Consider the following 18,844-nt stretch of genomic DNA (forward strand, 5'->3'; position numbering starts at 1 on the left):
TGCCATTCCAATGCATCATTAAGGAATCTGTTAAAACATTTTGTAGAATTAATGTGTATTTCTTTAGTCTATTGTGTGATTGGTTTTCAAATGGTCTGGCTGATGCATGCAGTGTGACCAGTAACAAAATATAACTGGTGAATGACATTTTCAAATAAAGTGGTGGTAGGCATCCAAGTTGGTTGCAGTTATTCATCATTCAAAATTTATCACTAGTTATGCCACTTTAAAATAGCTGGTCAGTAGGAGAAGTCTGGAGAGGAAACACTTTCAGAAGCTGGACTTATCTAGACACTGAAATACAATGGTGATCAAATCCCTGACATCTTTTCTTTGATACCAGGTTCTATGGGCAAGATATACGTGCTAGTGCCATCCTGTTGGGTGATGTTCCTTTTCCTGCTCAAGCAGAAGATCTTTATGAAACTCTAGCATCCTTCACTGAAGTGTATGAAAATGAAGAGCAGAGAAATAATCCAGGAAAAGCTGTAAGGGAAGAAGGAAGGTTTTGTGCAACTCCTTCTCACAGATTTTTTTTCTCTTTGTAAACTGTTTACAGTCAAGGGTAATGGCAATCTTGGTGTTGTGGCATTCACAAGATCTCTGTTGGATGCTTGTGAATGTAACACATAACCAGCAATTCACAGAATCATCACAGAATCATAGAATGCTTTGGGTAGAAAGGGACTTTAAAGACCATCTGGTTGCAACTAGCCTGATATGGACAGGGACACCTTTCTGTGTAATGTGTCCATTCAAATACACTTTTCTGTGTTCTACTGGTGAGCTTTTGTGGACAAGATTGTTGTTGGTTTGGCTTTGTATCATCTAGAAGAACAATATATATGTGCCTTTTTAGAACAGTACATGATCAAATCTGAAGATGATGTTAAAGTTTCTTCAAGCTATTCATAATCAAATAAATAATGGGCATACTATGAGATACTATGAGAAACTATACATACTATGAGATTTTGGAAAGGGTCCAGAGGAGGGCGACTAAGATGATCAGGGGGCTGGAGCACCTCCCCTATGAGGACAGGCTGAGGGAGTTGGGCTTGTTCAGCCTGGAGAAGAGAAGGCTGCGGGGTGACCTCATTGCAGCCTATCAATACCTGAAGGGAACCTACACCCAGGAGGGGAGTAAACTCTTCAAAAGGGCTGACAATAGCAGGACTAGGGGAAATGGATCCAAGTTGAAGGAGGGAAGATTTAGGTTGGATGTTAGGGGGAAGTTCTTTACTAGGAGAGTGGTTAGGCCCTGGAACGGGCTGCCCAGGGAGGTTGTGGATGCCCCGTCCTTGGACGTGTTTAAGGCCAGGTTGGACGGGGTCCTGGGCAACCTGATCTGAATGTGTATGTTTGGTGGCCCTGCTAGGCAGGGGGGTTGGAAGTACATGATCCTTGGGGTCCCTTCCAACCCGGGTGATTCTGTGATTCTGTGATTCTGTGATACTAGGTTTGATGTGAATAATCTTCATGTTTTTCTACTTTTGTCTTCCATTCAGTCACATTTAAAATAATACTGAGAACTATGGAAGATTATTTGTTCAGCTGTTATACTGATATGTAATCATTTAGTTTCATCTTTTTAAAACCCACAGTGAATTTCTCTGTAGTTATGTGTATTCACTAGTTCTATAGTGTACTGTAGTGTTAATACAATTTCAGTGGAGATGCAAATTTTCAGTATAACTTCAGTGCACTTGTAGACTATGAAGTTAAAATTATTTCCGGTTTGACGAAACTTGTTTTAAAGATGTGTACATCTTAGGTAAATGACCCACCTGGTAGACCATCGAGACCCGAACCGCATAAACCTTCTGTTAGGCCAACGCCAGCAGGTTAGAGAATATTTTGATAACGATTAATTTATCTCTTTCTAGAAGTAGAAAGTTAAGACTAATTAAAGTTATGAAGTTATTGCAATAGTAAATGTCTACATAATAATGTTTTTTATGTTCATTCCGAGTGCCATGAGCAATGAAGAGTAAAGAGTTTTTTGTTTCTTTGTGTTATATTAACAAATTTTTCTCTGTGACATATTTTCTATAGAAGTAATATTTGTTTAGTTACAAAAGCAAATAATTGTTCAAAGCATGCTTATTTATTAGATGGATAGAAGGCCCTTGGCTCAGTGATGTTTCTTAAGTAAAAAGTCCTGGTTCTTGAAACTACTGGTTTCTGAAATATTAGTTCTCCTTTAGGTTGTCATGTCTTTAAGTAAGCAGTTCTTACAGTTGAGTGGGGAAAGTTTTGACTCTGTTAACAATTTGTCTACCTTTATATTCACACTGAATACAAGTCAGTATGCAGTTTCTCTTGCCAACTTGATTTATTCCAGTGGATGTAAGACAGGATTTAAGATAGAGCCCTTATTTCTTTCTCCTGTACCGCTCCTTAGATAACTGCAGTCATTTTGGAACTATTGAACATGTATTAGAAAACAAGTGTATGAAGTACAACAATGTATGTTGATATATCGTATAAGTTGCTGCTTAAATTTATCTTTCAGCTAAAAAGAACTCAAACAAGCTTTATCCTGAACTTCCAAGTGATTATGCCTCTCTGAGTAAGTACTGAGCTTACATATTTTATTAGTGCAGTATGAAAGTATTGAAAGTAGTTTGGAAGACGTTATCAACATTTGCCCATTTCTTTATTCTCCATGAGTTAAAATGATATTTCATTGTATATGCGCTCCTGAAAATATTTCATTAATGTGTATCTTATTCCTTGGCTTTATGTTCCAACAAAAATAAGTCTTACAGCAAAAGCTATTTTGTTTTACTCAATGACCTTGAAAAATGCACTGAAAACAGCAAAGTTATTTTACATTGCCACCTAACTGTACTGAAGAAGAAAGCTGATCTAATAAGCTTGTGCCCAAACTCTTATGCATGGTAGTATAACTCCAGTTTTAATTAAGCATTTCCACAGATCGTATCTGATTATGCTTGCAGAAACATAATTTCTCTTGCAGTTATAGTCCTTGAGGTTTTTGTGAGATATCTCTGCATTATACCAAAGATCTATTAGTTGTTGCTGTCATGTTTTAGCCTTCTTAACTGTAAAGCAGGAGCAGTCTGAGCTCTAACAGAGAATCTTACTCTGTAGTATTTGCTGTGTAACTCTTGTGGGGCCCATCAACTGGAAACCTGTGATTCATTAGGGAAAATGTTATGATTGAGCTGGTAATGTTCATGTAGCTGCCATAGTGGTCTCTCCCATCAAATATCCCATCTTTCACAGAGCTAAGACTGCTATTTGAGAGTCAGTGAGGCAAATTACTTGATACAATATATTGTCCTGTTAATAAATAAATGTTTTTGTGGTTTTGGCTGGGATAAAAGCCAAGGCCAAGACATTCTATATTACATGTATGTGTGTGTATGGATATGTAGACGTCTTCACATATTTCATACACCAATATAAAATAAAGTGAAACGATTTCCTTTTTACTTAATCAAACTTGATAACTGATCACAGAAGAGTCTAATTCGGGTAGACTGTTGTCATTTAACACAGTACTTATCCTGTCTTGTGTGAATGCCAAAATCTTAATTGTATTTTTAATCTCTCAATTCATGTAATTACAGATTTTCACTAAAAATGAGGTCAATTATGTGTTATTGTCTTCATAACCTTCCCTGTTATCTTTTCGCCATACATGCTGTTGGGGTATGTGTATGTGTTGATGGGACCAACAAAGCAGGAACTTAGGCTGAGCCATTGATTTATTTCTGCAAATCCCCAAAGTCCTTCTGAGAAGAAAAATTTTCTGTCGTGCTGTAAAGCTTTTCCTGGGAAAAAAAAAAAATGATGTTTTTCCTAGGAAAGAAATACTCAGCAGCTATCATCCAGAAAGAAAAAAAAAAATTGGTCTTCTGGCCAGCTAAAATTTGCAAGTTTTCATAAAACCCTGACCAACTGAGAAGTTTCTTCAGCAACAGGGAAAAAGGTCAAACTTAGATTTGCTACATTAAAACATTAAAAAGAGTGTTCTATTCAACACAAGCGAGAAAGTAAAAATCTTCCATAGCTCATAGTTGATGAGTTTACAGATGACTTGAAATCAAAATGTAGACTGACTCAGTTTGTTACTGAGGATTCCTAAGGATTTCTAAAAATTCACAAAGCTATCTCTAAAGAGCACAAGAGGAAGTGGAATTTTCTGTAGAAAGCACTTTCTTCAAGAAATGTCTTACGGTAAATTTCATTTTTCTTACAAGCTAGATGTGGCTTATTTTGCATTGCATTGCAGGTTCTAATTTCTTTGGTAACAGTTCAAGTGGTGTCTGAATCTACAATTTTTATATTATATATGTTTCTATAGGCTATAAAGGATTGTTCTTACTACAGGGTAAAACGAGGAAGAAGTCAGTTCTCCTCTGTCTGTTAATACAAAAGCCTTAAATGCATAGAATTATAGAATGATTTGGGTTGGAAGGGACCCTAAGGTCATCAGGTTCCAATGCCTTGCCACAGGCAGGGCCACCAGTCTCCAGATCTGGTACAAATGCACATTGATGGGAGTCTGGAAAAGAGTTGCAGTCCCTTTCCCTACAGAAATACAGGGTGTGTTTATGCTGAGTGATGGGGTAAAAACCTCCTTAAAGCCATGGTGCCTGTCAGTAATCTGTTTCTTCCTGTTTGTAGTCCAGATGATTTTAATAATGCTGCCTAGCAGATCTAACTTTTACTATGCAGACTTCATTGGAGGATCAGTGGCTGCAATGGATGTTCCACAGTGATCTGGAACAACACTTAGCATTTCTTGCATCTTTATAATTACATTAAAAAAATGATGCACTTGTTAGATGGCTAATGGAAGAGTGCATGGGACTAATCTTTAAGAAGCTTCATTGTAGGAATAATGGCTAGTTCAGGGTTAGGTTTTGATAATGAGCAACAAACTTTTCTGTGTTGTAACATACTAAGGGAAGTGCCTTTTCATTTTTCTTTTTTTGGGGTTAGGGAAAAGGGTGGTAGGAAGAGTGTGCTTGTTAGAAGTTTTGTCTTTTCAACAGTTATGAAAGTAGAAGAAAGGCTGAAACGTTCACCCATCTCATTAAGTGAAAGGGGAGCTAGACTTACAGATGAGACATTTTTAATTATATTTTATGTAGTTCTGAATTATCTAAAAAGGTTGTATTACATTGCTTATTTCAAACACAAGAACAATGCTAGATGGAAAAACATGTTTTTTCTAAACTGATAGTGTGATACTTGACTGAGATTCAAGTAGAGTGTTTTCATGTAACTCAATAATACTTAATGCATTTAGCTGGAAAATAAGATTCAGAAACACTTTAAAATTTTCCATGCACTCAGAAATATCACACATTTTATTTAAAGAGGAATAATAATTTGCAGAAACCTCTTGCAATTCTGGAAAAAAACATGGCTGAGATTGTGATTCAGTGGAGTAAAGTTTTTACAGTAGTTGAAGAATAGAGGTGTGGTTTTATTTTGTTTTTATTGTTTGCGGTGGGTTTGTTTTGTTTTAAAACTGTTCAGCTAAATTAAATTTCCTTATGTCTATGAAAGTTCTTTGCTCCTACCTTCTAGCATAAGGGACTTGTAGCTTTATGTTTCTGCTTGTCCCATGTATGTTACATACAAATAATAAAAGAGCCGACTGGTCCTTCCAAGTTTTATAAGCAAAATGTAGCTTAGGTTATCTGGATAGAAGGTTTCTGTAGAGTTCTGTACCAGGTCTGTAATTTAAGTGACTCATGGCTCTTCAAGGGACTACTTGAGCATTGTAGAATCAGGATACAAATTTATTTTACTATTACTTTTTTTTTTAAAGAAACTTAAAGTTGTTAGCTTGTCACACTTGAATGATACCTACTCCTAGATGTTAGATTCTTTTTAGAGTGTGTTGTTTTCTCATTATTTCTATTTGGCTTTATGCTACAGAACAGCAGGCAGTCAAAACTGTAAATGAATGGTTTTTTACTTTATCTGGCTGTCATCCAGATTGCTGAATACTGTACAATTCTGAAAACAGTGCAGCCATTTTTCAACTGAACTGGTAGAAGCAGGGAATTTTGGTGAGAACTAAATGATAACAGGAAATTTATTCAGGATCAGAAGTCAATATTTTTGTCACTTTTTCTTCATCTCAGCTAATCTGAAACAAAGACTGGTTCACGTGTATGGAAGAAAATCACTTAAATTGGCCAAGATGCTGAAACTATCAGGAGACAGAATTGAGATAGGACTTGGGATGAGTGTATTATTCTTTTTCCTTAAGGCAACAACAAAAGTTTTCTAAACATTGTTCCTTCACTGTTCATTTGCAGTCATCGTAAGTTAGTATGAAATAGTTCATATCCAAGTTCTGACCTTCTGAATGCATACTTGCTTAGCATTTTGTTCTGCCTCTGCTCAGTAATGTGTTCCCTTTCAGGAACACATTATTGTTTATTGTTGCTGTGCTTTAATAATATATATTTTTTCTACTAACAAAAGTGCTTCCATTTGTAACAGAATAATTACTTTATCATAATCAGGGAACAGCAATTATACTGTGTACATCTTCATGACAGTTGTATGATTTGCTTAAGAAAGTCATGAAAACTTGTGCTCGTGTATCCTAAGTGTTTGAGATTTGGTTAACTGGTGGTTTTGTTTGTTTGGTTTGGTTGGTTGTATTTTTGTTGCTGCTCTTTAACATTTATCTCAGACACATGGGCTTTCTTCCCTTTCGTAAGTACTTGAACCAAATATTTTTAATTTTAACTTTATCTTTGGGAAAATGCGCCCTCTTCTTTTGATTTTTGAGCTGAATAAATGTCTATCTATGATGCTTATTGTGGCTGTATTCACTAGAGCTCTTTCCTGCCCAGAGAGTTTACCTTTCAGACAAATTCTGCTCTAACCGAATCACCTCTTGATCTTTCTTGATCTTTCTTCTGATTGCTAAACAGATTGATGAGCTAAGTCATGTTCTTTTTTCATCTCAAATCTTAAATAGTACTACAAATAGCAAATTCTGAGATGTAAACTCACTGAGATCCGTAGGATTTTGACTTCTAAAGAGCATAATGAATTTAAACCAAACTCTACCCCTTACCTTTTATTAATTTATTTACATCTTTTTGTTTACTGCTAATCCATGTTACAACAGTTGAGGCTGTATCAATCCTTTCTGAGTAGGTGGTACCATGAAGTTTGGCAAACTCAGTTTGTATTTACTAAATCCCTCTCAGAGGTGCTGCTTTTCATTCTTACAGTTCTCCAGAAATCAGGTCTGCTGCAATTCTCTGTAATTTTCAGGGTGATCTCAGTGTATATTTCAATAATCTCTGAATTCCGGCTGGTTGAGTCAGTCTATGAAAATTTGATTGGTGTGACAATTCTAAAAAAGAATTTCATGCCTCCTTAAGCATATTTTGACAAGGAAGTTTTAGGGTCTGTATACAAATTTATTTGTTTTGTTTGCATATTATGGCCTTTTCTGTGGCCAGTTACACGTATGTTAATTAAGCCAAAAAAAAAATTAAATGAGTTAAGAATTAAGAGAATGCTTCTGAGATACAAAGTTAGCAAAATCTGTTCTGCAGCTCTCTGAGCACCATATCATTTTTTTTTTTGTGACCTCCTGTTTTACCTACTGTACTTGGATGCCTGCTCTACAATTCAGTTTCTACCGCGCTTAAAATCTTGCCATTTTGTGTGCATCCTACTCTGTAGGATGATATCATTAAAATGCAGAAAGAAGATAAAGCAGTGGAACTGTGACAACGTTCTAGATGTGTCTACATTAGTATCTCTAATTATGTGTATTGCTGAACTCTGCATAGTGTAGAGAAACAATTTAGAGCTTCTGAAAAAGAGCATCACTGTCAGTGCGCTTGCAACTTCAAAACAGGCTTACTTTGCTGAATGTGTATTGAAGCAATCACTTTTTTTTTTATGTGATAGTCTTCTCTTTGATTTAACAAAACTAGTACCAGCTCAAATTTAACTGGAAATCTATCATGTGACTATTTACATCAGTTATATAGTTCCACATTTAGAAATCCACAGATTTAAAAACAGACAAAAAACCTGACAGCTACACCACAAGAAAAATCTAAGTGTGTTCAAATCCTTTGACTTGGGCGTTTTTATTGTAAGACTAAATACCTCAAAGTAAAAATATTATCTCCAGTTTTGGTGGTAATAAAATTCAAATATCTCTCTTGTCTCCAATTCATTTTTCTGTGTGTAATATCTGAATTTTTGGTTTTTCTGTTGGAAGAGCTCAGACTAATAGATATTTGTTTCAGAACTCTTTTGCACAGTGGAATATATATGATGTCTGTCATTAGCTCATGTTTACTAGGTCAGTAGACAATGTCATGAAGGCCTATCCTGGAAATTATCTATGGTAATTTTTTTTTCTCTTAAGACTTTTAGCTAAACCTGGTCTATTTTTCTGTTTTCTTCATGACAAGGCTTGTGATATGTTTATATTTAGTTACTGAAATCATAAAACATCCATCTGGTGGTCCCCAAAGTATTAACTTCCTTGCTATTACAAGCTCTTTCTTAATACTTACCAAACCCAGGAAATCCCAGGAAATTATTTTTTAGACTATTTTTATCTCTGAATCACTTTTCTAGGATCATACTATTGTGAATGAAGTAAGTCAGATGATCAGCTGCTTATGGCTTATGTTGTGGCAAGCTGAGAGGAAAACGTAGTACGCAGGAATTTTCTGGTTATGCTGAAGTAAATAACTCACTGTGTATAATCAACTAACTCAAAATACAGCAGAGCACAAGAGATTGAGGTCATATGTGTTGGGATGAAATTGGTGTCTTCCTGATGTGTGAGCATGCGTTGGTGGAGAACTATAATGCTAAGTACGGAATAGGGAGCAATATTTTTTTCATGGCATTTATTTAATGAATAGGAATAAAAATTACAGCAAAAATTACAGGAAAATCTCAGTGTAGCTTATGCTTATATTTTTTTTAAGCAGCAAGCAGCATTAGGGTAATCATTCTGATGCAGTTAAAATGCAAAGTTGTTCATGTGAACTTAAAGATATTAAGCGGTATAGTTTAAAGTCTTTTGTCTGAGGCCCTACTAAAACAGGCTGATGTTTTAGCATGCTTTTGATATGTATGCTTAATTTTTGTTCTGTTGTAGTAGTAGGATAAACAGCTTTAAATTACTATTCTATCTATTTTTCTATAAAAAGCTTTTGGGAGTACGGGAGCTTCTGCTTCATTAGTTCTAATGGAAGCCAAGCAGGAATTGATAGCAGCAGAGTCTTGCAAAACTAAACTAAAAAAAAAAAAAAAAAAAAAAAAAGTCAGATTAGAAAAAAGTCAGTATTTTGAAGATACCCCCATAGAATCTGTGTAGAAACTGCATAGAATGAGATTGGGCTTGCTGTTGGTTTTATTTGTTTTCAGGCTGTGAGTTGTTTTCCAGAGTTAAGTTGAAGATAATCTTTATATCAGGTGAACCAGTGCACGTGTTAATAACTCAGTGACAGAACTTTTGAATCTAACAATATAGAGATTTAATAAGCAAAATGAAGAGACATTGTATTCAGGGTGAGATGTTAACATTCAGTATGTGTAGCAGAAATGTGGGAAATATTGTCAACAAAATAAAAAATGTGCATATCATTCCTAAACAGTCAGACTCACCTGAATAAAACATAGATCAGTTCTCTTTACTTATTGTGCTTTTCAGAATGTGAATATTATGCTTAGCATTGCATCTCATCACATAACTGTTTATAAATATCTGTAGTGTGGGAGTCAAGTCAATGGGAGCAGACTCTTTCGAGTGGCAAGCAACAGTAGAATAAGGGGCACTGGGTGGGAACTGGAACACAGGAAGTTCCATACTAATACAAGGAAGAACTTCTTTACTGTCACATTGGCAGGGCACCTGAACAGGCAGGCTGGAAGGGTAGTGAAGTTTCTTCGGAGATATTCAAGACCCATCTGTATACTTTCCTGTGTGACCTACTGTGATTCTGTGATGCTTTATAATTTCAGAAAAGACGTTATTTGCATTAATGTAATCTTGACCATAGTAAAAGCCCTTGACATCGATACAGTTTATTTGACCATTTCAGTTTGAATGAAAATTTAAATGTTTTTTGAAAAGGGCAGAAAAAATCTAAGAAGTAATCAGCAAAAATGTTATGGAATTGACTCTTAGAAGGCGGGGATTTTTTTTTTATATCCTAAATATCAAATATATCCACAGATGCTTGACAAAAAAGGCACTTCTTTAATGCAAAAGCTGAGTGTGCTGAAACAAAGATAGAAACATTCCATCAGCAGAGGAAGATGATGAGCCAGCATGTTCCCTAGCAGGCCAGAAACTCAAAAACAGTGAACAGTGTTTTGTACTGAATGAGCTAAATTTGCATAGTAACTTAAACTTTAAATATATTCAGGTCTTCTTCAACCACCAATGAAACCATTGATTTTATTTGTTAGATGTGGCACAAACTGGTGATATTACAGAAGCTGCTGCTTTGAGATGTCTGTTTCCAGCTGATTGTGGAAGAGATCAAAGTGTTTGAGTGCTTTTTTGAGGGTTTTAGGGGGTTGTTGGAGTATAATATATCAATTCCATGTGTACAGATTTTCATCTCTTGCTGAATTTCTATTAAGAAATAGAAATTGAGTCCCTGGAGCAAAACTGAGAATGGTGTACCTTGTAGGCTGTGTCTATGTCTGTGTCTAGATTTGCTTTGTACTGTCTGTAACATGTAATATTAAACCTGGATGATTTTTTCCATCACCATTTTTTGTTGTTGTGTTGATGGAGATCATTTAAGTATTTAAATTATTCTCAAAATCAACTAGTGGGCTTTGTAACCAGAAGGAGTACCAGAAAGCAAAAACTTGGGCAAAGTACCTACTTGAACAAATAGATAATGTCTAGCTCTAAATAAAATTTGCTCAGACAAGTCTTGTGAAAGTGGATGAGGGCTTCAGGCTTAGTTTTGCCATCTTTTCCAGGACTGGAGAGTACTTTTAGTCATGAGAAATACTAAAGAAATTCTCCTTGCTAAGTCAAGTCTAAGCTTGAACTTCTTGAAATTGCCTTAAATCTACAGATGCTATAATAAAATAGACATCGAGTCTTCTGAATAAGAGTCATTTCTTCGTCTACAAGTACTAGGATGAAGCAGAGAAGCTGTGGCCTGCCTTCCCCCTTCGGAAAGTGTTTGTGTAACTGGTGGCACTAATAAATGCTTCTGTGGACATCAGAGGTTTTCTGGTTTCAGTGTTGAATTAAAATACTTTGAGAATCTTTAGTTTTTTTTTATCAAAGCATAGAGAAAGGCAGCTGTTTTTATTTACTTAAAGGAGGCCATAGTTTGAGGTAAAACAACAGCTCAGACAAGAGAATATTTGTTTCTGAGAGTGATTTGCTGAATATCATGTTTCCTGACCTTTCGTCAGATGAACATTGCTGGAGATTAATTGGATCAGTGGTGGCATATGACATACTTCAAGCATCTGTATGGGAAAACTTATGCTTATATCTGATTATAGCGGCTTAGTACCTGTAGATATAAAATGTCAATTCTACTGTGCATATTTAGGCCCTCTCGCATCTGTTCAGTTGAGATCTGAGGTTCTTGTTTTTGTGCATGCTGAGGGTTTTTGAGGTGACTCTACATTTAGGAAAATTTTAAAAAATAAATGAATAAAAAATCCAGAACAAAAGAACTTTAATGTAGATAGGACACTTGAGATTTCATTTGTAAGATTCCTGACTTCCAGCATTTAGCTCCTATCTATGTCCTGAACAAACACTGGATTATAATTTGTCAAGAAACAACTAAATTAATTTTTTCTTGTGTTTGTTTTGCTCTAGAGCCTCAGCTAAAACCTTTTCTTTTCATGTTAAAGGCTTAGAGAGGTAGTCTAAATGCAGAAAATTGCAGTAAGTTGAAAAAGGAATTAATGCGTGTACTGGTATGCTTCAAGAACTGAAATAATTGTTTTTTTGACTTGTAGCATTTAATATACAGTTGAGCTACTGTTTTGCTTTGTGAATGAGTGCTTTAAAGAGACTCTTTTGTAAGTGGACATATGGAATGCTTTGTTGCCTGACAGAATCTGAAAAGTTAATTTCTTCAGAGAATCGCAGTGTACAACATACTGCAGTATGTTTTTCACTGAGAGGACAGTGACACACTGGAGCAGGTTGCCCAGAGAGGTTGTGGATGTCCCATCCCTGGAGGCATTCAAGGCGAGGCTGGATCAGGCTCTGATCTGGTAGTTGGCGACCCTGCACATAGCAGGGGGGTTGAAACTAGATGATCACAAGCCATTCTAAGATCCTGTGATTCTATGCTTCTACTTTACTCTCTTTTGCTGCCCCTCCATTTGATATTTCATTTTGTCTTGAAGAAAGCCATGACGTCTAGTTGTCATGGCTCCAAAGTCAGGACAAAAGAGCCCCAAAGGGCCTCTTTAGCTCTGTGCAGCAACTTGTTTCACTTCCTTTTATCTCCCCTTTCAGTATTTCTTACTTTGCTTCTGTCTTATCTTTAAACATAGATGAATTTTCACATTCAACCTATCACTCACAATGCTTGGTATTAAATCCAGAGAATTACCCTATAGTGAGTTTTAACATTATAAAGTGCTTTCTTTCTTCTAAACATGATATTCTAACTTAGCTAACGCAGGAAGCTGTCTTAGATTTTGTGCTACCTAGCTGTGAACATAAACCAAACATCACCTATAGATCTAAGCCAAAATTGACATTATTTAAACAGTAGTTATTATGAATAGCAAAGCCTTGGAGTTCTAATATTATCAAAGGATGGACTATTAACTTCACTAAACTTCTACATCCATAAAATATTATGAAGCGTACACATCCAGTCAACAATACTTGAAAATTTCTTAATTCAAGATGACACTTTTCCAAAAGTCATGTGAAATAATATACTGTATCTGTCATGTTTTTATTATTGCATAGGATCATAAAGTAAATATTTTGAGGCAGTGGTGCTTCAGTATTCTGTAACCGCACTATAGCAATATTTTATTTGTCTTTGTTTACATTCTAGCAACCAAATGAGCCAATCCTTTTTCTTTATTTCTCTTTTTTAAAATTATGAAAGATCTTTTTAAGTATGAGGTAATATTCAAACTGATAGTCATGTGAACTCTAACGTATCCATTTTCTGTTTCCATAAAAGAATACCGTTTTCTGTTGCAGTTTTCATAGTATTGATTGTTTTTATAAACTCTGAGTGGAAAAATCCACTGTAACAACAGGCTTTTGTCTGCACAGTGATAAACATACAATTACATACTTCTGTAGCTTTGTTTTTTTGCACCCTAGACTTTCTTCTTTGTATTGAGAAATATTCTGTGCACTTTTTATTATTGTCCTAGAATGAACAAATCATTTCCACTGTTTTGTTTCTAGCGGGGACACATGCAGAATGTGCATGCATGCATTTTAGGCAATCAAACTACTTCTAAGACCGTCTTTTCTAGTGACATCTAAATTTGTATTTAATCATTTCTTTCTTCTAATACATTAGAATATGAATCTTTACAACTTGAATTTAAAACTTGTACTCATTGTTTTGAATCTCTAACTTAACAGCAATTCCAAAATTCAGTACTGATGTAGAGCATGTGCTAAATAAAATTAGATGACTAGACAGCTTGCAGGAAACTGGCATGTAGGAATACTTAATGGTTCCTTCAGAATCCAACACTAAGGCTTATTTCATTCTTACACATGCTCTCCGATCCCTTATGATACTTCTTAGACTTTCCCTGGCACTTTTCACCAAAATCACTACAGGGCATAAATTTGTTCATAAACAGTTTTCAGGGGTGCTGTTTTACTTAATACCAAGACTAAAGATCTGCAAAAAGCTTAATGTGAGCCAGCAGTGTTTGCTTGCAGCCTGAAAGGCCAACCGTACCCTGGGCTTCATCAAAAGACAGGTCGCCAGCTGGTCACCTTCTACTCTGGCTTGTGAGGCCCCGCTTTTAGTATTGCATCCAGGCCTATGGCCCCCAGCACAAAAACTATGTGGAGCTGTTGGAATGGGTGCAGAGAAGAGCCACAAAGATGATCAGAGGGTTGAAATATCTCTCCTACAAAGAAAGGCTGAGGGAGCTGAGCTTGTTCGGCCTGAAGAAGACGAACTTCTGGGGACACATCTTGGTAGGCTTCCAGTAGTTAAAGGGAGCTTATGAGCAAGAAGGAGACCAACTTTTTACACACATAGATATTGAGTGATAGGACAAGGGGGAATGGTTTTAAACTAAAAGAGGAGAGATTTAGATTAGATGCTGGGAGGAAATTCTTTACAAAAGGGTTGGTGAGGCACTGGAACAGATTTCCCAGAGAAGCTGTGGATGCCCCGATCCCTGGATGTTCAAGGTCAGGTTGGATGGGGCTCTGGTCAGCGTGCTCTGATGGGTGGTAACTGTCCAAAGCACAGAGGGGCTGAAACTAGAAGATATTTAAGGTCCCTTCCAATGTTAGCCATTCTGTTATAATCGTGTATAACCAAAGGCTCAGATTTTCCTTCTGGTCCTGAAAAAGTGCATTATTACTGTACCTAGTTTCAGATTCATAACTCTTTAGAGAAAAGAGGGATGAAGAGATAGCATTTTATCATACAATGGGCATTCCTATGTCTCTGTCCATATTGGTGGTCCAGCATAATTAGTTCTTTGGTTTCCTGATTAATACTGCTTTTAATTATTTTCTAATTTAATATCAACAAGTTACTTTTAAGCCTATTTCCTTTCTCTCCTTGGAATAGCTTCACCATTTAATTACCATACTGGTATTTCTTCTCGTGGTCGGAGAGCAGATAAAAAAGCCCTCATTGCAGATATTTTTTCCTTTCTATTGTTAATCTTGCATCTTCCCAGCCTTAGGGTTGTTATCTTCCTTTTTTTTTTTTTTCTCTTTTGTAACCTTGGAACAGGTCTCATTATTGTGCATAGACACTCCTCTTTTGAAACTTACTGTCAATATAGTGTATGGAACTGAGGACTTTTTTGGATTAATGACCATTGAACTAATAAGTTAATTTTTTGTGTTCAACATTGTATTATGTTATATGGCTCTAATTTCAGAGATCTGGTATGTGGAATATACTACTGACATTCAGAATCTATAGCTGTATATTGAAGTTTGTTTAAACTATGTCATCTCCTTTTTCTTATGATTTCTCTCAGTCTTCGTTGTTAGCTATGTAATACCATTGTCATTCTTTCAAAAACATTTGGTCCCTTAGCTCTGTGTTGTGCTATTTATCTGTATTATTCTGTAGCCTTCGCTCAACTCAGCCTTCCCAGTCTTTCTTTGTTGCTAATGCTTCTCTCATTCTTGTTTTAGCAGTTTGTGGCATCCAGTTTCTCCAGTGCTCTCTGCTGTCCATGCTTTTCCTCTTTTTGCTTTGCTGATTTGTTCATTCATAACTTTATATCCTCATCAGAAGATCTGTTCTGACAGACTTCTGTGCTGATTCATCTCAGTTTTTTTTTTTAACTTTCACATTCAAAAATAAATCCATGATCTCCACAAAATCTGCACTGTGTTCATTCAGTTCTGCTCATTCTTGTGCTCTTAATAGTAAAAAAGTCAGTTACCTACAAGCATCTTACTGTGAAAGTAGGGAAGTGATGTTTGGAATTCACCTTATCTGGAGTATTCTGTTTACTTATTGATACTGTATTGTACAGTATTCTGATACTCATTGAAGTCAGTGATATAAGGTTGCTAAGTTATTTTTACTGTAACAATTTGGAGATATGGAAAAAAATGAGTAAAAAAGCATGAGGGTAAATACGAAGAAAAAAAAACTTTTAGCCAAAATCTATTGTTGGCAAAAAGAAGAATTTAACCAGTAGTGAATTATTTGAAGCTGTGTTATTTGACGCCCCCTCCTACTGGTGGAGTAGGGCTCTGAAATAGTTTCTCTGAGGAGTTACTGGGGGCAAAAAGAGGGGCCAAAAGGAGATTTAATGTCTGGCAGCACTAGCCTATGCTTCAGAAACTGGGAACATGCAGATAAATTAATCTTGTCTCTTGGTAGGTTATCTTACATCTAATAAAATCCATTGCTGACTATATTACACACCTGAAGGCTGTGCTGCTGTTCAGCGAGACCTGGATAGTCTGGAGAGCTGGGCAGTAAGAAGCCAAATGAGGATCAGCAAAAGCAAGTGTAGAGTATTGAATGTAGGGAGGAATAATTGCATGCACTGGTACAGGCTGGGGGATGACCTGCTGGAGAGGAGCTCTGCAGAGAGGGGCCTGGGTGTCCTGGTGGACGACAGGTGGACAGATGGACGACATGAGCCAGCAGTGTGCCCTTGTGGCCAAAAAAGCCAGTGAGTGGTGATCCTCCCCCTCTACTCTGCCCTGGTGAGGCCTCATCTGGAGTCCTGCGTCCAGTTCTGCGCTCCCCAGTACAAAAAAGACAGGGATCTCTTGGAAAGAGTCCAGCGGAGGGCCGCAAAGATGGTGAAGGGCCTGGAGCATCTCCCCTATGAAGAAAGGCTGAGTGAACTGGGTCTGTTCAGCCTTGAGAAGAGAAGACTGAGAGGGGACCTGATCCAGGTCTATAAATATCTAAGGTCTGGGGGGCTGAATGGCGAGGCCAGACTGTTTTCAGCAGTGTGTGGAGACAGGACAAGGGGAAACGGCCGGAAACTGCAGCATAGGAAGTTCCGCACAAATGCGCGCAAGAACTTCTTTACAGTGAGGTGACGGAGCACTGGAACAGGCTGCCCAGGGAGGTGGTGGAGTCTCCTTCTCTGCAGATGTTCAAGACCTGCCTGGATGCCTACCTGTGTGACCTGCTGTAGGGAACCTGCTTTGGCAGGGGGGTTGGACTCGATGATCTCTGGAGGTCCCTTCCAACACCTACGATATTGTTGTTACCTAATCTTACTTTATGTTTCTATTTGAAATTCTTCTGTATTATGTTGGACCCTCTTTAAAGCAGTTTCTCTTGCACCCAGCTGAAACTACTGACTCCAGTTGTGCCGATAAATGAAACATTTCTAGGGAGTGTGCTTTTTGCACTGAAATCCAATCACTTCTACTGCATTGTTAGTAGGTCCCTAGTATGATTTTGACCTGGGAAAGGTAATGGGTGCCAAGTGATTCCTTAGTATTTTGAAAGTATTTGTTACTGTCCATTCTGTAATGTAAATATAACTGCTACTTACAAGATTTCAGTGACCACTTTATAAGCATGTATTAGACATCACATTGCATCCTGCCTTAACCTGATAGAACATGATCGCATGTTTTCTTTGTAATGTTGGTGCTCTTTATATTCCACTGTATGACTGTGTCTATAACTGCCTTTACATCTGTTGTTCCAGTGTCTCTGAGAGATCCTCCTTATCAATCCTCCATTTTTTGTTACAACTTCCCAACCAGTTACCTACTCTCTGTCCCTTTTCAATTATTAGATACTATTTTGTGCAAAATCCTCATAACAATCTTTTCCAGATCTTTTTGCCTTAATGTGTCACTTACTTGAATTCAAGCCAAAATTTTTAAAATTGAATTTGAAATGTTGTCTGTTGCTGGTTGATACAGAGCAAGTGATTTCCAAATCACTTTCCAAATTTTCTTCAGCAGTTCTCACCTTCCTATATGTTGACCTTTGAGTACTGTTTCAAAGATGCAGCCTTTTCTTTCCATTTCTACTTTTGTCCAGAATTTTGTCCTGTTATGATTCAATTGTTGCAATATCCTTCTCTCTGACCTTTGCAAATTCAATATTCCTTTACTCTCATCTAGGCTGAGTTCTTACTTCAAAGTTAATTTCCTTCCCTGTCACTTTTCCTGTATCATCTTCCTTTAAGTTAAGAATGTCTTTGAGCTCAAACAGAAGTGAAAGAACGCCCCTGTCAGATCCAGCTTTGATCTTGTTCTTGTGAATACTACAGATTGAACTTAGTGGTTCACCTGCTAATTCAAACTTAAGTCATTTATCTGTCTATCTTCCAGCCCCATCATAGCCCAGTGTTGCTGCATTCCTTAGGTCAAAATGTTAGGTCTTTAGTTTCTACTGACCTGAGACCTAACTCTAATTTAAAAGTTATCCCTGTCATTAGCAGTACTGTGATTCCTCAGAATTTTCTATGGGATATTGCTTTTTCTGTATTGTGCTGTCTGCATTCTAAAGGAATGTGATGGATCCAACAGAAAATGTGTCTCAGTTTGTGGTTCCTAACGCCTATCTAAAATATTGCTTAGTATGCCTTAATTCTCAAAATATGAAGGAGAAGGGGCCGCAGTTATCACTGTAAGAACTAGATCTATTAAACCCTTGTTAACAATTAATGTGAAAGTATAACTGTTGCTAACCGGCTCCTGTAACTAAATTCAAATTCCATCTTTAAAGCTTTGACAGTGATGCTGTAACATATTTAACTCAGAATGATCCCTAATTAATTTGTTGCTCCTACTCTCTATTTATGCAAGAATCCAAATCTTGCTCTGAGCATTGTGAGCACATCAAAACCAGAAATATAGTGCCTCATCTCATTCTTGATATTGTTGATCCACTAGTGCACCCTTACTTTATTGGCCCTTACTTTATTAAACTCTGACCTACCAGTAGCCCAGTCACCGTTTCAGTCTTAGGTAAAGAAAGAATAAGCATCCTGGCTTTTCATGGGACTGTTAGTGAACTTAGCTATTCAATTAGAATTACACTCTCATCCTAGCTTTATTACCACAGTGCATACTTGTCCACCTTACTAGTCCAGCAGTTAAATCAAGCTCTTTAATTAAAGTTGTTTGTTAAAACTCAGCAATGGCCGTGAGGCACTTAATTTG

At 36.8% G+C, this 18,844-nt stretch overlaps 1 protein-coding gene across 1 annotated transcript in view; it reads left to right on the forward strand.

The window, feature by feature from the left end:
• The window catches only part of SH3YL1 (SH3 and SYLF domain containing 1), a 42,101-nt gene that overhangs the window by 17,285 nt on the left and 5,972 nt on the right, over positions 1 to 18,844 (forward strand). Inside the window, exons 7-9 of the mRNA XM_042886588.1 lie at positions 344 to 488; positions 1,775 to 1,844; positions 2,516 to 2,572. Coding sequence (XP_042742522.1) covers positions 344 to 488; positions 1,775 to 1,844; positions 2,516 to 2,572 — 272 coding nt within the window. The remainder of the gene's footprint in view (positions 1 to 343; positions 489 to 1,774; positions 1,845 to 2,515; positions 2,573 to 18,844) is intronic.

Source organism: Lagopus leucura, unplaced genomic scaffold (assembly GCF_019238085.1).
Source record: "Lagopus leucura isolate 7727_CA_CO unplaced genomic scaffold, USGS_WTPT01 Super-Scaffold_73, whole genome shotgun sequence".
In the NCBI taxonomy this organism is placed as follows: Eukaryota; Metazoa; Chordata; class Aves; order Galliformes; family Phasianidae; genus Lagopus; species Lagopus leucura.